The sequence below is a fragment of the Eulemur rufifrons genome, chromosome 16 (genome assembly GCF_041146395.1).
Source record: "Eulemur rufifrons isolate Redbay chromosome 16, OSU_ERuf_1, whole genome shotgun sequence".
In the NCBI taxonomy this organism is placed as follows: Eukaryota; Metazoa; Chordata; class Mammalia; order Primates; family Lemuridae; genus Eulemur; species Eulemur rufifrons.
In genome coordinates this window covers 406937-425463 of record NC_090998.1, presented here as the reverse complement: position 1 = coordinate 425463, position 18527 = coordinate 406937, and the positions used below count along the sequence as shown (strand labels likewise).

Here is an 18527-nt window from a genome sequence, read left to right as displayed (position 1 = left end):
GAAAAATACGCAATATTTCCATAGAAGAAATATTAATAATAAGATATTCTTTGATAATATCTATGGTCTTGTCACTGAACAGGAAAATTCACAATCTGTGAATTTAGTGTATCTAAATTCATTGATAACTTAGTGCCTTTCCTTACAATAACTCTTAGTAGAAAAGAACAGGTGATTAGGAATTCATTAAAAAATCATATAAATGTAAATCACATTCAAGTAAATGGTATTAATATCTTTTTTTTTTTTAGACAGAGTGTTGCTCTGTTGCCTGGGCTAGAGTGCCGTGGCCTCAGCCTAGCTCACAGCAACCTCAAACTCCTGGGCTCAAGCGATCCTACTGCCTCAGCCTCCCAAGTAGCTGGGACTACAGGTGTGTGCCACCATGCCTGGCTAATTTTTTTCTATATATTTTTAGCTGTCCAGATCATTTCTTTCTATTTTTAGTAGAGACGGGGTCTTGCTCTTGCTCAGGCTGGTCTCGAACTCCTGACCTTGAGCAATCCACCCGCCTCGGCCTCCCAGAGTGCTAAGATTACAGGTGTCAGCCACCGCGCCTGGCCAGGTATTACTATCTTGGGTAAAACAAGCTGTAGGCACTTGAGGGAAGGTAGACATAGACTAAATATTAGTGTTTAAATAATCTGATTGGAAAGTAGGAATCAACACTTCGATTAAGGGAGGACAATGGAGGGGGATAATTAAGTAGCCCTCCTTTAGGAACAAATATTTTCACCAATGAAAATAAAACTATCAATTACATCAATTACATAACTGGGCATGGTGGCATGCACCCATAGTCCCAGCTACTAGGGAGGCTGAAGTGGGAGTGAGACCCTGCTTCAAACAAACAAACAAAACCAAAAAACTATCACAGTTACATATGAAGAATATGTCAAAATTTAAAATTTTTAAAAATTAGTGAATCCCAAAGACTATGCTTTCAGGGATCATTTCTGTAGTTTGTTACTAGAAAAGTTTCTCTGAACATGTAGAGCTCTGAAAGAAAAAAAAAAAAGAAACAAAATTTTTTTAAAAAAAGGAAAAAATTAATGGAACCATAAGGCAATAATGAAGCCAATAATAAAGTTCAGTCAGTGGGGGGTAGTATTTCAGGAGAAGGAAAAAATGCACTTATAGAAGAGGTTTGGTTAAGAGATTATATTTATATTAGAATTTCGAACATAATGACTAGCAGGTCTCTTATCTAAACATCAGGAAGATATATGAAAGGAAGTTATAAAGGAAGGGATTAATTCAATAATGCATGGTAACATTTCATAAGAATATGGAGATAATTTATGGGTCTCAGGACCTATAAATGGATCAAGTTTAATGGCTCTGGTAGGTAAAGTGATCTAAAGATTTTTAAATGTGATATTGCAAATGACAGTGGCTTCCGTATTCACATGATGATAATTGAAGAAGGAAAAATTTAAATCATAGTTTTTCAACCTTTATAGTTTATAAAAATTGAGTTTCTCCCTTCTATTCTGATTTGTCCTCCATGAAGTACTTGGAGTCTGTCTTCCAAACTCCTTTCAAAAATGCATCTCAAGTGTGTCATATATAGTATCCCTATTAATTGAGTCTGTTGACTTTTACTTTCTCTAGTTTGTAGTAGAAATGACATTTTTTTTTCTGTTTTCTAAATGGTTTTTCAAACCATGCTTGCTTCCACCAAACCCCGTTCTGACATACATTAAGCATCATTGGTTTAAAGTGATGTCCAAACATAGCACTGGGTGGGAGCTTAATGCAAATGTTTACTGAACTGAATTTGTTTTTGTTTTTGTTGTTTTAGAGACAGAGTCTCACTCTGTCACCCAGGCTAGAGTGCAGTGGTGCGATCACAAGCTCACTGCAGCCTTGAACTCCTAAGCTCAAGTGATCTTCCCACCTTAGTCTCCTGAGTATCTGGGACCACAGGCGCATGCCACCACACTGGCTAATTTTTTTAGTGTTTGTAGAGATGGGGTTTTGCTATGTTGCCCAGGCTGGTCTCAAACTCCTGGCCTCAAGCAATCCTCCTGCCTCAGCCTCCCAAAGTGCTGGGATTAAAGGTGTCAGTCACCAAGTGTAGCCTGAACTGAATTGTTGAACTGAATTGAATTTGATCACGGATCACCAGATACAGAATAAACTGTCCTTATTTTGACCTAAATGAAATTGAGGGTTTGTTAACTACACCTGATTTTTTGCAATGTTAAAGTATATGAGAGAACCAACCTATTTTGTAGCATTTTAAGGGAACATACTAACATTTACACAGTGTTAAAATTTAAATGCTTAAATATTTAATAAGCAAAGACCTGTTGTTGAGACTGTTGCTTGATAGGTTATTTACTTTTTCCCCCTCTCTTTAAATCAGATCTTTTCAAGCCCTCCCATCCTTTATTATGTTAATTAAAATTCTAGTATAACACAATAATTCTTTGTAAATTAAGAACAAATAAAATAAATAAAAATTTCAAAAAATTATATACAAATCAGAAGTTCTCTCTTTTTTTAATTTTATAATTTTGTCCATATAATTTCTTTCTATTTTTAGTAGAGATGGGGTCTCACTCTTGCTCAGGCTGGTCTCGAACTCCTGAGCTCAAACGATCCACCCGCCTCGGCCTCCCAGAGTGCTAGGATTACAGGCGTGAGCCACCGCACCCGGCCGAAGGCTAGCAATTTATAATCTAAAACTTTATTAACTTTTTGTACTCTTACATTAAAACGGTAGTCAATCTTGTCCTTGAATGGGATTTTATAACATCATGCGTTGGTCATTTGAAAAATATTGGTTCACTGAATTATATGGATCTTCCAGATGTTGACACATATTATTATGTAATATCCAAAAATTACAAAAATATCACCATCAATCTCATCAGACAGTTGGGAAGTTGTCAAATTCAGGATGACAGAAACAAGTTTACCAAGTTATAAGTTTCACTTGAACGCTCAAATTTTATCATTGCCAACAAATACTATCAATTGTTTCCACTGAAAAGATGGGCTCACTATGTTCATTTTCAAGAAAATATAAATTCCTACGTCATCACACAGACTATTAAAAAAGACACATACTTAAGATTTGTTAAAATTAATAATTTTTACTGCTTTATCCCAAGCATTCTGAAATGAAACTGGTTTTTGCCCCCATAAGCCTGTGTAATGAAGACAATGACTATAAGTACAGTTTGATTTTGCTGCCATGATTCATGCTAAGGAATCAACGTTCTACCCACTGCTGCTTTTGTACTGTCAGTGTCAAAGTGAACAGTGAAAAAGGCAAATAACATCTTAGTATTATCGTTAAAAGCATTTTGACCTCAAGCCCTTCAGAGAGCATCTTGGGGACAAACAGAAGTCTGGAAATGAGCAGGAATCTGTGGACCATACTTTAAGAACTGCTGATTTGGGCTGGGCGTGGTGGCTCATGCCTGTAATCCTAGCACTCTAGGAGGCCAAGGCGGGTGGATCGTTTGAGCTCAGGAGTTCGAGACCAGCCTGAGCAAGAGCGAGACCCCGTCTCTACTAAAAATAGAAAGAAATTATCTGGCCAACTAAAATATATATAGAAAAAATTAGCCGGGCATGGTGGCACATGCCTGTAGTCCCAGCTATTTGGGAGGCTGAGGCAGAAGGATTGCTTGAGCCCAGGAGATTGAGGTTGCTGTGAGCTAGGCTGATGCCTCGACACAGCACTCTAGCCCGGGCAACAGAGTGAGACTCTATCTCAAAAATAAATAAATAAATAAATAATAAATAAATTGCTAGCCTTCAAGAAATTACAATTATCTCAAAAAATTATTAAAACCGTTTCTCCCTTTTCCAACCACATATCTGTGTGGTGCTAGATTTTCTTCATATATTCCAACCAGAACAACATACTGCAATCAGCTGAAGCAGAAACAGATCCTAGTAAGGAAAATGTTAAAAAATTTTACAGAAAGTATAAACCAATGCCAGTCTTTTCACTAAATGTTTCGTTTTGGAAAATATAGTTATTTTTCTTAAAATGCATTTATATTTGACCAGGTGCAGTGGCTCATATCAATAATTCTAGCACTTTGGGAGGCTGAGGCTAGAGGATCAATTGAGGCTAGGAGTTTGAGACCAACCTGGGCAACATAGTGAGACCCTTTCTCTAAAAAAAAGAAAAAATTAAAATTAGCCAAGTGTAGTGGCACGTGTCTGTAGTCCCAACTACTTGGGAGGCTGAGGCAGAAGGATCTCTTGAGCCTAGGAGTTTAAGGTTGCAGTGAGCTCTGATCACGCCACTGCATTCCAGCCTTGGTGACAGAGTGAGACCCTGTTTCTCAAAAAAGAAAACAAAACAAAAAAAAACATTTATATTAACATGTAATAAGTTTATTACTTTTATTTTAAAATGAATAAATAAACATTTTACACATTTATTAGTTTTAATTTCTAATATGGTAAATATTAACATATGTATATAATCCATATAAACAAGAATTTTTGAGGTTCTTCATAGTTTTTAAGAACGTAAAGGAGTCCTGAAACTAAAAAGTTTGAGAACCACTGGTAATAACTATTCTTGAAATAAAATGGCATTTCTTTAAAAATTCAGTAATTTTGACTTTTCACTCTCTAAAACTAACCCTTCCTTAATTAATGTGATTTTGTGAGGTTTTATTGCATTTTTTAAAAATTCAGGGACCACAGCCTAGCCAAATGATTATTAGACTTAGGCATTCATTTTATTCTAACACTCAGGATAGCAAAGTTCAAATAATTACACAATACTCATATTATTTATTTAATTTTTTCCTCTGAAAAGTTATTTTCAAAGATTGTTTAAATAATGCAAACAATACCTTTAAACTACCATTACACTCAATTGTTCCATCTGGAGACCCAAATACTATTGACAGTCAATTTGACATCGTGTGTGCAGAATGCCCTCATAGAAGCTGATACAACACAAGGTTTTGATTTTTACAACAGTGATTCTATTCTCAAAGCGGTGAGCATGAGGGGTGGGGGTGAAGTTCACCTACTCTCCCTGAGCGGAGCATCAGAATCTGAGGTAGATGAAAATGGAAAAGTTTCTTCCAACCCCACCAGAAACATTCACTGCCCTTTCTCTTACATACTTACTGCTAGTGTAAGCAACTGCTACAGATTTCTCAGAAGTATTGTGGCAAATAAAAATAATTGAGAATCATTACTCTATGATTTTATATTCTACTAGAGAGACAGTTTAAAATTAAATAATAGGTAAGTATAACTTGAAAGAACAGGAAATAAATAGGATCAATCAAAGCTTTTAGGGATTTGTGCTTATACTGATGAGGAAAACCCCCATCTATTACTTAGCACAGCAGCCACCTGAGACCCCCACCCCTCACGGAAGACCCACATTAGCATATGACTAAACTAACACTTGGCACATTAGCATACCACTAACTTAACGTCTATCACATCAGCATAACACTAAACCTAATTACCTGGTGCAAGACACTAACATAACACCTAGTACATTAACATATAACTAACCTAACATCAGGCACATCAGCGTAACACTAATCCTGTTACCTAGTGCAAACACTAAACTTATTACCTGGCGGGCATTAGTCACCTGAGACCCCTCCCCTTGGATCACCCCAACTTAATAAAAATGGGAAAAATTGGGTAGACGGTGCTCAGAATTTGGTGGCGAGACCCCTCTGAGCCCGCCAGCGAATAAACGTTGATTCTCCGACTCTCCATGTGCCGCTAGGTTTGTCCTCGGGACCACTCGCTGTAACAGGTGCTGTAACAATACTAGGGGTCTATCACAGTCTCATTCTTCTATTAATGATTCTAAAGCAAACCATTATATTTTAATTGAATGTTTAATAAAATGAATTATTTCAGTGATTTGTTTTACTTAGAATTCCATTATTTCTCCCTTTTTCTGAACAGTTTTTCAGATTTAAGTAGTAAAAAATCTAATACTTTGTTGTAAGTCATTATAATAATTGTACACAATGAATCACACCTTCTTGTGTCCACACCTCTTTGTAATGTGATATTGTTACTCTTCTAATCAAGAATGGGCGTCTTTTTTACACCTCTTGAATCTAGGCTGGCCTTATACTTGCTCTGATGAATAGAATATGACAGAGTCATCTTGTACATTTTGGAGTCTAGGCCTTAGGCCTTTGCTTCCACTTTCATCCTCTTGGAATGCTAAGACCACCATGCTTTGAAAAAGCCGAGTCTACCACAGTGCGTTGGGAAGCCATGTGGAGAATAAGGCTTCCCAGCTAACAACCCACACCAACTGCCCCACATGAGCGTGAGGCCATCTTGGACCTTGCAGCCCCAGTTATATTAGTCAGGGTTCTCCAGAGAAACAGAACCCATAGGATGTGTGTATACATATAGAAAGAGATTTATTTAAAGGAATTGGCTCGCTTGATTATAGACAATGGTAAATCCCAAATCTGCAGGGTGGGTTGGTGGGCCGGAGACCAGGCCAAAGCTGATGCTTCAGTTCAAGTCCGAAGGCTATCTTCTGGCAAAATTCCTTCTTGCTTAGGGAAGGTTTTTCGTTCTGTTCAGGCCTTCAGTTGATTGGGTAAGGCCCTCTCACATTATGGTGGGCAATGTGCTTTACTTAAAGTCCAGTTTTAAATGTTAGTCTCATTCCAAAATACCCTAACAGAAATAGCAGAATAATGTTTGACCACATTATCTGGGCACTGGGGCCCAGCCAGATTGACACATAAAATTAACCATTATGCCAATCTTTCAGATGATGTAATTATATGAGTGACCCCAGGTGAGGACATGAGAATACCAGATTACCAACCCACAGAATTGTATAATAATAGTAAATTGTTTTTATTTTCTGCCACTAAATTTTGAGGTGATTTGTTATACAATAAAGGGTAACTTAAACAGAACTATCTTCCGAAAGTGTTTATATATATATATAGGGTTTAGGCTGGTGGTTATGAGTAACTGGGCATTAACCTTTGCGGATGCTATAGTCACATCCTGGTACAGTCTTAAATAAAATTTGGTATAGATAAATGTAGGATGAATAATGACACACAAAATGAATTGGTCAATCCAGTTTATTTATTTATTGGGTGAATCTATTTATTCATTCATTTGATGGATATTTATTGCACACCTCCTATATACCAAGCACTATTCTAGGAGCTGGGGAAACAAGAGACACTGTCATTGCCTTTGTGTAACTTTCACTCTGAAGAAGAAAGGCGATTAAGCAAGCAATTTCAAAAAGTTTGACAAGGAAGTACAAGTTGCCGCTGACTACCCCAATTTTGAGGGTATAAAGTGGCTGACTGTGGTTTTTCGCAAGATACTTGCAGTCAAAGGACTAAAAGACAGACTGAGAGAAATGCTGGAAAGGTTACTCGTTAGTAAGGAGACGGGTAGGCTAAAACAAGTCAGGAAGCACCTGCGCCCCGGCAGGTGGCCGAGGTTAGGGCCCGGCCAGTTTCTGTGTTCATTTATACACAAAGAGAAACTGGATCCTCCCCACCGGAAACAGATCCTCTGCCCTCTGGGGCATTACACATTCCTCCGCGCCGGAAGAAGGCGTCTCACTTTGGCCCTACCGCTTCCCTCCGCCCCCACCTCTCCTAAAGGAGAGACCGTGGGACTCGTAAGGGTGAGCGGCGAGGAGTCGTTGGACTGCGCAGAACTTGGACGGCCACGGAAAGAAAGAGCGACTCTGGGCTGCCCGGAAAGGGAAGACGAAGGAAGGGCTGGACAGCCAGACGCCGCGTCGTGGCGGAAGGATTCTGTTCGCTGCCGTAGCGGAGGGATTTGACAGTACGTTAACTTCCGGAAAAGTCCTGGCTGTGAGAGGAAAAGCCCTGAGAGAAACAATAACAAACGAGAGGAGGAAGCGGCTTTGGGGTTTCTGTGTCGAACAGGTCTTGTGCAGGAAGATGCGCTTCGGCCCCTGGCAGGGGACGTAAAGGGGCTCGGCGGGCTTCAGCCAGCCTTTGTCCACCTGTTCCTTCACGGGGGCTCCGTGGCTATTGCCATGGCGGGCGTGGGGCCGGGGGGCTACGCGGCGGAGTTCGTGCCACCCCCGGAGTGCCCCGTCTTTGAGCCCAGCTGGGAGGAGTTCACGGACCCGCTCAGCTTTATCGGCCGCATCCGGCCTTTGGCGGAGAAAACCGGCATCTGCAAAATTCGGCCTCCCAAGGTACCGGAGTCTGTGAGGAGAGAGGGGGAGAAGGGGGAATGGGGAGTCGATATATTTGGTTTAGCGTTACTTTTCTCGTATTTCTGTTCTTTCGTATGTACTCTCCCTCATTTCTCAAGAACTAGAACCAAAGTTTCTGGATGTTTTTGCCTTGGTTTCTTTTGTGGTCTTCTGTAGGCGTCTGAACGCGAGAAAATGTGTTCCTGGGGGGCTTTTTCCGCCTAGAACTTTGGAACTCATACTTTCGTATGGATTGTGGGCAAGGGTAACAAAAAGCTTAGGCCTTTCGTTGGCCAATAAAGTGTTTGACAGTATTATAACATGACAGTCATTATAACATGACTATAACATGACATCTGACAGTATTATAACATTACATTCCCTACCTTCGTGTACACTCCTCACTATGGTTCAGTGTAGAAACTGCTTCTCGGTCATATTTCTTTATCTAAGCAAGCCCTGCTAATGCTTAGTTCATCATGTATTTGCAGGCCTCATCTCAAGGGTAGGGTTTCTTAAAAGGTAATATGAGCTTCCATTCCGGGGTAGTTATCCCCCGAATGGTATCACCAGGCGAGAATTCCAGACTAATTACTGCTGCAGTGAAAAAGTCTTCCTGGGGGAAGAGAAAAAGCGGCATTTTTGAAATATAGAGGTTTAGGAAAAATTGATCAATAACGGAGGCGGAAGAAGACGTTGACATGTCTTAATATAGGGAACTAAGGGTGGAAGATTTTAGAATAACAATTGTTGCAAATAACTAGATTTGCTTAAAGGTTAATTATAACCCTCAATCTTTAAGGTAAGGAAAGGAGATACTAACCCTTGTATGGAGGGACTTAATGCTCCGAGAGCTGGAGTGATATGCTCAAGGTCAAAAGGTGTTTTCTTTTACCCGTTAGAGCAGCGCTTCTGAAATGCTGTTGCTGTACCATCTGCGCCAGGGTCATCTGGATACTTGTTAAAATGCAGAACCCTAGGCCTTGTTAAGAGCAGAATCAATTTCTGGATGTGGAAATTCTGGAATGTGCTTCTCTAGCAAGTACTCTCAGATGATTCTTGGAGGGAGGAGGAGCTAGCTTAGCACCTAGAAATTGTTTGATTTAATCTGCGAAGCCCTCCTGGGTAAATAAAGTCTTCATTTTACAGATGAGGCAAGTCGTGATAAGTTATGGTGTTTTTTTTTTTTTCCTGAGACGAGTCTTGCTCTGTTTCCCTGGCTAGAGTGCAGTAGCGTCAGCCTAGCTCACAGCAACCTCAAACTCCTGGGCTCAAGCAATCCTCCTGCCTCAGCCTCTCAAGTAGCTGGGACTACGGGCTGGTGCTACCAGGCCTGGCTAATTTTTTCTATTTTTAGTGGAGATGGGGTCCGCTCTTTGTCAGGCTGGTCTCAAACTCCTGAACTCAAGCCATCCTTCCGCTTCAGCCTCCCAGAGTGCTAGGATTACAGGTGTGAGCCAGCACGCCTGGCCTAAGCTGTCATAGGTTAAAACACTTACCAAATGTGTGATCTTGGTCAAGTGGCAAAGTAGGTTTTGAACCTAGATTGATTTTTCTGATTCTGAAACAGACATGTTATTTCCACTATGCTGAATGACTTTAATTATAGACTGTCATTGCAAGCAAAGGGTTAACAAATAATTGCTATGATGATATGAATTGCTATTCTCCAAAAGCTTCCACTTTGCTCTTTTTCTATCAAAATTACTAATGTTGACAAAACTTTAAGCATTGAAATTTTTCCCAAACCATATTTTCATCTACTATATTGCATTTATTCATTAGAAATTCTATTCAGGGTTATTTTTTGTTTTTTAAAAAGTTATTTTTTCAATTAAAAATGCTGCAATAGTATGCTATTGCTTCTTATATCACATTATTGAAAATAAATCTTGTTTGCAAACAGAATTTAATTTTAATGTTGGCAGATTTTTTTAGTTTCCAAGGTAAGATACCTTTTTTTTTTTTTTTTTTACTTTCTCTAGTCTTCAAGTGGGTTTACTTTTATTTAGGCCAAATCAAACTATGTTCTTTTCAATACCACTTGAAGTATGTGAAGTATGCTGCCTCATTTTAGTTATATCACAATCTGGAAATTGTCCTTGTTCTTTGGGTTTGCTTTTTTTTTTTTTTTTTTTAAATATTTAGTTGTCCAGAAGCTGGCCTTTAACAAAATGTGTTTTTTTTTAACATTAAAAAAATTTTTTTATTGATACCTAATAATTGTACATATTCATGGAGTACATGTTATATTTTGATACAAGCATATAACATATAATGATCAAATTAGGGTAATTGGGACATGATTCACCTGAAACATTTATCATTGCTTTATATTGGGAACATTTGAAAACTTCTAACTATTCTGAAATATAATAAATTATTATTAACTATGGTTGCCCTATTGCACTATTGAACACTAGAACTTTTTCTTTCTATTTAACAGAAAAATTTCTTTTTAATTTGGTAGACTTGTATGTTTACTAGATACAGTTTTCTTTGTTTTTGTTGTTTTGTGTGTGTTTTTCTTTTCTTTTCTTTTTTTTTTTTTTTTTGAGACAGTGTCACTCTGTTGCCTGGACTAGAGTGCCATGGTTTCAGCCTAGCGCACAGCAACCTCAAACTCCTGGGCTCAAGCAATCCTCCTGCCTCAGCCTCCAGACTAGCTGGGACTACAGGCGTGTGCCACCATGCCCAGCTAATTTTTCTATACATATTTTTAGCTGTCCATATAATTTCTATTTTTAGTAGAGGCGGGGTCTCGCTCTTACTCAGGCTGGTCTTGAACTCCTGAGCTCAAACAGTCCGCCCGCCTCGGCCTCCCAGAGTGCTAGGATTACAGGCGTGAGCCACCACTCCCGGCCTGTGTCTTTCTTTTTTTGAGACAGAGTCTTGCTCTGTTGGGGGGCTAGAGTGCAGTAGCATCAACACAGCTCACTGAAACCTCATTAAACTCCTGGGCTCAAATGATCCTCCTGCCTCACCCCCTGCCTCAGCTGGGACCACAGGCATGCACCACCACTCCCGACTAATTTTTTTATTTTTTTTTTTGGTAGAGATAGGGTCTCCCTATTGCTCAGGTTGGTCTCGAACTCCTGGGCTCAAGTGACCCACCTCAACCTTCCAAAGTGCTAGGATTAAAGGCGTTGAACCACCATGCCCGGCCTAGACACTGTTTTGTGATGCATGAGCTCATTTCATTCCTCTTGAGTTACTTGGGGAAGTATAATTGTGGGTTGTAAATAGTGGCACTGGTTTGAGGAGGATTGCTTCTGTAATACAGGTTGATTATCCCTACTCCTAAAATCCAGAATCTGAAATGCTACAAAATCTGAAACCAAATTACCCTGAACATATTTTTTCGTTGTGTTAATGGTATGTTATATTTTTAACTGTTAAGTACTGATGTGTGTGTAAGTGTAAGAAAATGATTAATTGCTTATCAGTAGCATATAAATTCAGAGTCAGGAATGATGGTGATGCCAAACAACCGCAGATCGTCCACATGGGTGGGTGAGTTAGTGACACATTTGCCCTCTGATGGTTCAGTGTACACAAACTCTGTTTCATGCACAAAGCTATTAAAATATTGCATAAAACTACTTTTAGGCTATGTTTATAAGGTGTATATGAAGCAAATGAATTTTGTGTTTAAACTTTGGTCTCGGCTGGTCCGATAGTAGGTGGATTATCAGAATTTAATAACATTAGTGTCACTAAAGTTGTTATACAACCCCCGACTGCTAAATTTGACTAGCTTTAAAAAAAAAAAACAAAAAAACTTTGGTCCCATACCCAAGATACCTCATTATGTATATGCAAATATTATTTTTGTTTTTTGGGTTTTTTTTGTTTTGAGACAGGATCTTGCCCCGTCATCCAGGCTGGAGTGCAGTGGCATGGTTGCTCAATGCAGCCTCGAATTTCTGGGCTGAGGCAATCCTCCTGCCTCAGCTGCCCGAGTAGTTGGGACTACAGATGCGTGCTACTACACCTGGCTAATTTTTTAAAAAAATTTTTGTAGAGACAGAGGCTCTCTATGTTGCCCAGGCTGATTTCGAACTCCTGGCCTTAAGCAGTCTTTCTGCCTAAGCTTCCCAAAGTGCTGGGACTAAAAGTGTGAGCCATTACGCCTGTCCTGTATATGCAGATGTTCAAAAATCTGAAAAAATCTGAAACACTTTTGGTCCCAAGCATTTTGGATAAGGGATACTCAACCTGTATTAAAATTATTTTATCTAAAATATATTACTCTGTCTGTATAATAAAGAGGACATTATGTTGTCATCATAATATTTGTCAAATTACCCGTGTTTTCTTTTCTTTTTTTTTTTTTTAAAAAAAAAAAACACCTTCTATTTAGGATTGGCAGCCTCCATTTGCGTGTGAAGTGAAAAGTTTTCGTTTCACTCCTAGAGTCCAGCGCCTGAATGAACTTGAGGTGAGTGTTATGACCGTTTCTGCCTCCTGAGTTGTTTTTTATGTTAGGCAGAGAACTTTGAGAAGCTCCCGTACCAGGGCCTTGCATTTGCATTAATTGGTACTGAATGGAATAGTTACTTGATGTTTGGATAAGTGTCTCATTTTTGAAGAATTGTTTAAAGTAGTTATTGTGGTTTTCCCACTAAACTGAAATTATGGGAAACTATCTCTAGCCACGTTTTCATAGTAGAAATGTCCAGTGCTTAGTTTTAGAGACCTAGAATTCTTAAATCCCATTTTCTTCAGTGTTATTCTACTAAAATTTTTTTGTTAATCTCAGTAGATTTCTGTCTTCCCTCGTTCTTGGAAAATAGGTTTTAAAATTCTATTTCTGGCTGAATATGATAGGAAGGGAAAAAATTCCATTAAAAAATCCAGTTTTGGCCGGGCGCGGTGGCTCACGCCTGTAATCCTAGCACTCTGGGAGGCCGAGGTGGGCGGATCGTTTGAGCTCAGGAGTTCGAGACCAGCCTGAGCAAGAGCGAGACCCCATCTCTACTAAAAATAGAAAGAAATTATATGGACAGCTAAAAAAAATATATATATAGAAAAAATTAGCCGGGCATGGTGGTGCATGCCTGTAGTCCCAGCTACTCGGGAGGCTGAGGCAGGAGGATCCCTTGAGCTCAGGAGTTTGAGGTTGCTGTGAGCTAGGCTGACGCCACGGCACTCACTCTAACCTGGGCAACAGAGTGAGATTCTGTCTCAAAAAAAAAAAAAAACCCCCAGTTTTCAAATGTTTTTCTCTTGGTTTTAACAGACCTTTTCTAGGATTGTTAATCTGATTTATTAAGATCCCCCTTTACATATTAGTAATTTCTCTTAAATTTTGTAAGGTGAAGTCTGTTTAAATATTTCTTTTTCTGTCTGCCAGATTTTCAGAAGGTTCTTCAGTGTGGTATGAAATCTATTTTAGAGTACAAAAGGAAAATCTTTGACAGCTGAGGTTTATTATGTCATGCTGATTTTTTTCTCTCTGATGCTCCTAAAACATTTATTTTCTGAGATTTTGGCACATATTTTTTTCCTTCAGTTTCTTGTAATTAGATACTTGATGAAGCATGTTAATATTGAGGTAGAGAGTTGATGCATCTAAAGTGTACATATTACCTAAATGACAGTTAGAATGTTTAGAGACCAAGAATAATATGAATCACTGAAATTTCTGGTTAGTATAAAGTTAAATCAGTTTTTTTAAAAAATTGTTTTGGTTGCTAATTTGTTTTTTAAAATTTTTTTTTTTTTTTTTTTAAGAGACGAGGTCTCATTCTGTCACCCAGGCTGGAGTGCTCTGGGTGATCATAGTTCACTACAACCTCAAACTCCTGGGCTCAAGCTATCTTCCTGTGTTAGCCTCCTGAATAGCTGGGGCCACAGGCACATGCTGCTGCACCCTGCTAATTTTTTTCATTTTGTTTAGAGACTGAGTCTTGCTGTATTTCCCAGGCTAGTCTGAAACTCCTGGCCTCAAGTGATCCTCCCACCTCACCACCTGAGTAGCTAGGATTATAGGTGGGAGCCACTGTGCCTGGCTTCTTGGTTGCTAATATGAGAACTTTTTACATAAATTGGAGTAACTTTTTGGCATCAATGAATAATGTTTATTAGAAGTATTTTGCCTCTTTATTATTAGATAATTTTATGGAGTGGACTAAGCAATAATTAAAAGTCTGAATTTTTATAGAGAAATGAGTACCTTTATTATGTAAGACTCATTCATTGCGACTATAACTTAGTTCCTATTTCTGATTTCTGTATTTTAATAATCTTAGGCAATGACCAGAGTTAGACTGGATTTCTTGGATCAACTAGCAAAATTTTGGGAACTTCAAGGATCTACTTTGAAGATCCCTGTGGTGGAGAGAAAAATCCTGGATCTGTATGCTTTGAGCAAGGTGAGGCTTGTATTTGGTTTAGAAGCTGGAGCAGAGGCTTGTGAATTTATGATATTAAGAATTTCAGATAAACTTGGTGGGAAACATTGCTTGTGATGGAAGTTTTTGTTTTTGTTTTTTTTTTTTTGAGACATACTCTTGCTCTGTTGCCCTGGCTAGAGTGCAGTGGTGTCATCACAGCTCACTGCAACCTTCAACTCCTGGGCTCAAGCGATCCTCCAGCCTCAGCCTCCCAAGTAGTTGGGACTACAGGTGCACACAACAGCACCCGGCTAATTTTCTCTATTTTTAGTAGAAACAGGGGTCCCACTCTTGCTCAGGCTGGTCTCAAACTCCTAGCCTCAAGCAGTCCTCTCGCCTTTGCCTCTCGGAGTACTAGGATTACAGGTGTGAGCCACGGCACTCAGCCTTTTGTGATATATTTTAAAATTAGTGTCAGGTCAGAATTCTCTTACTAAAAATTCTGGGAACTATGGTCTTATGCTAAAACACAGCTGGAGGCTTTTTTTTACTCAGGTAATAATGTCAATAATTAAGCAACTGTGCCAAGAATTATCTAGTACAGTTGTATGAAAACCCATAATACCAAAGAAAAATTATGCTAAATTTTAGGGGTGGGTTTGTGTCTTTGTAGGGAATCATTAGGATTAAAATTTATTTTATTAATAACAGTATTGTAATCTTCAGCTAAAGCTTATTTCACATTTTTTCTCATTTATGTATTTTTTTAATTATTTCAGAATATTATGGGGGTATCTCTTTTATTTTTATGAATACTCTATCGGATTTGCTCAAATAAGTATTTAATATAAGTAGTTAATCTATTTAATTGAAACTTTCCATATCAGTGATTTTTCCATTTAAAAGGTAAATTTTAGGTTTAATCTGATGATACGTTAAATTGCATTTCTGATTTTCTAAAGTTAGAATTTCAGAATTAGAAAGGGGCTTTTAGGTCACCTAACCTGAATACTTACTTGTTCACAATTCTTATAATATTTGTTATCTAGACTGTTCATCTCCATCTTGGGAAACCCAATTTCTTTTTGTTAAAAGTGTCATACTACTAATAAAGTATACCTTGTTTAGTTAGAGAACTTACTGAAAATATGTTGTGACTAAAGGTTGTCTGTCTGTCTGAGGGTTTATTGGAGTCTTTTGTGTGTTTTTGCAAGTGCCCATGGACATCTCTTCCCCTAACATGAGAGAATGCTTATAAAACTGAGATTTAAAGTTAAAAGGCAGACAGACTTTGATTTGTAGTTATTTTGTTTGTATTTTATAATACCTTTGTTCCCTAAATGTCATTGTGAGATTGCTGCTTCTCATCACATTAACTTTTTCTTCCTTTACATTGAGGTGTCACTTACAGTACAATGTATACATTTTAAGTGTAAAGTTAAATCTTCATACATTTATATACCTGTGTAACCACCACCTCAAATCAAGATATATAACAATGTTTTTTTTAGCACCCTCGTGGACTCCTTTATCTCCCTCACAGTTGGTACCTCTCCCCAAAGGTAATTTATTTTGACCTCTATCATTGGGTAACTGTTTCATTAGCATGACATTTTACTTTTTAGTGAGAGACTCAGGCTGAACACTGCAGAAAATGCTGAGCATTCTCATGTTTTAAGGTGGTTAGGTATGCCCTTTCCTTTTTTTAAAAAAATACGATTTTTGGCTGACAGCTTATTGGCATCTGTTGAGTTTGTTTTATTATAGACATGATTTTGAAACACTGTTTCCCATTGCTTTTTAATGGGAAGTAGATTTTCAGTCTTTTGAGTCATTAAGTTGTCAGTGCAATGGTTTCCTGATTTGATTAAATCACTTTGTCTTTCTTCCTAATTATTAATTAATTTTTTTGAGCAAGACAGGATCTTGCTTTGTTGCCCAAGCTAGAGTGCAGTGGTGTGATCATAGCTTACTGTAACTTCCAACTTCTGGGCTCAAGCAATCCTCCTGGCTCAGCCTCCTGAGTACATGGGACTATAGGCCCGCACCACCACACCTGGCTGATTTTTTTTTATTTTTCGTAGAGACAGAATCTTGCTATGTTGCTCAGGCTGGTCTGGACCTCCTGGCCTTAAGTAGCCTCCTAAAGTGCTAGGATTAAAAGTGTGAGCCACCACATCTGGCTTGGTGTTTTGTTTTTGAGACAGTGCTGGGATAACACTTTTTTTTTTTTTTTTTGAATCAGAGTCTTGCTCTTTCGCCTGGGCTAGAGTACAGTGGCATCATCATAGCTCACTGCAACTTCATAGTCCTTGGATATATAACACTCTTTATTATCAAAAATAGGCAAGGCATGGTGGCCAACACCTGTAATCCTAGCACTTTGGGAGCTGAGGCAGGAAGATTGCTTGAGGCCAGCAGTTCCAGACCAGCCTGAGCAGTAGAGCAAGACCCCGTCTGTACAAAAAAAAAAAAGATCGAGGCATGGTGGTGTGTACCTGTAGTCCCAACTACTTGGGAAGCTGAGGCAGGAGGATTGCTTGAGCTCAGGAGTTTGATGTTGCAGTGAACTGTGATGACACCACTGTACTTCAGCCCAGGCCACCGAGCAAGAACTTGACTCAAAAAAAAAAAAAAAAAAAAAGGATACTTGGGATGTCTGCAGTTCAGTGGCATTTTACATAATCAATTACTGTTTATAACCAGTTCAACAAGAAGCATTCAGTCTCGCCCTTCTTTTTTTAAAAAAAATTTATTTTTGTCAAAATAATATACTTATAAAAATAAGGCTTAAAATGAAAACCAGTATTCTTTTTGTCTATCCTCATCCCTACTTCTCAGAGCTAATCACTCTCAGTTCTTTTAGCTGTTTCTGATTTTGATCTTCTTATTTCCAATAATATGGTCATTATGCTATTTATTTTTTAGTTCAAAAAATTTTTTTTAAGAAACAGGGTCTTAGCCAGGCATGATGGGTCATACTTGTAATCCTAGCACTTTGGGAGGCTAAGGTGCGAGGATGGCTTGAGGTCAAGAGTTTGAGGCCAGCCTGAGCAAGTGTGAGACCCCGTCTCGACCAAAAATAGAAAAACTTAGCCAGGTGTGGTGGCTTGTGCCTGTAGTCCCAGCTACGTGGGAGGCTGAGAATCCCTTGAGCCCAGGAATTGGAGATTGCAGTGAGCTGTGAGCCACTGCACTCTAGCTTGGGTGATAGAGTGAGACCCTATCTTAGGGGGAAAAAAAAGACAGGGTCTTTGCTATGTTGCCCAGGCTGGATTCAAACTCCTGGGCTCAAGCGATCCTCCTGCCTCAGCCTTCTGAGTAGCTGGGATTGCAAGCATGTGCCACCATGTCCAGCTGTTATAGTAAGTGTTATAGTGAGTGGTCCCGAGGACAAATCAAGCGGCACACGGAGAGTCGGAGAATTAAGGTTTATTTGCCGGTGGGCTCAGAGGGGTCTCGCCACCAAATTCTGAGCCCCGTCTACCTAATTTTTTCTATTTTTATTAAGTTGAGGTGATCCAAGGGGAGGGGTCTTAGGTGACTAATGCCCGCTAGGTAATAGGTTAGGTTAGTGTCTTGTACCAGGTATTTAGGTTTAGTGTTATGCTGATGTGCTAGATGTTAGGTTAGTGATATGCTAATGTGCCAGGTGTTAGGTTAGTAATATGTTAATGTGGGTCTTTCGTGAGGGGTGGGGGTCTCAGGTGGCTGCTGTGTTAAGTAATAGATGGAGGTTTTCCTTATCATTCCCCCCTTTGATATCCTTATATGTCTATTAAAGGGTATCATTTTCTAGTGGGTGATAGCCTCGTAAGGCTATTACGTGAGTTGTTGTTTTTTGGGTTACAGTTGTTTTTATAAATTCAATAACTGTGTTGAGTATGTAGGGGCCTATAGTGAGAAGGAGAAAAATAGTTATTAGTGGCCCAGTAGTCATGGTAGTAGTCACGAACTCTGTTGTCTCAAGTTGAAATTTTAGGTTTGTTTTAATT

At 38.9% G+C, this 18527-nt stretch overlaps 1 protein-coding gene and 1 pseudogene across 1 annotated transcript in view; both read left to right on the top strand.

The window, feature by feature from the left end:
- The first annotated feature begins 931 nt into the window (after positions 1 to 931).
- LOC138397633 (small nucleolar RNA U3) lies at positions 932 to 1005 on the top strand (annotated as a pseudogene).
- A 6817-nt stretch (positions 1006 to 7822) lies between these two features.
- Positions 7823 to 18527, top strand: part of KDM5A (lysine demethylase 5A) — a 93764-nt gene continuing 83059 nt past the window's right edge. Inside the window, exons 1-3 of the mRNA XM_069489853.1 lie at positions 7823 to 8194; positions 12558 to 12635; positions 14449 to 14571. Coding sequence (XP_069345954.1) covers positions 8030 to 8194; positions 12558 to 12635; positions 14449 to 14571 — 366 coding nt within the window. The 5' untranslated portion in view covers positions 7823 to 8029. The remainder of the gene's footprint in view (positions 8195 to 12557; positions 12636 to 14448; positions 14572 to 18527) is intronic.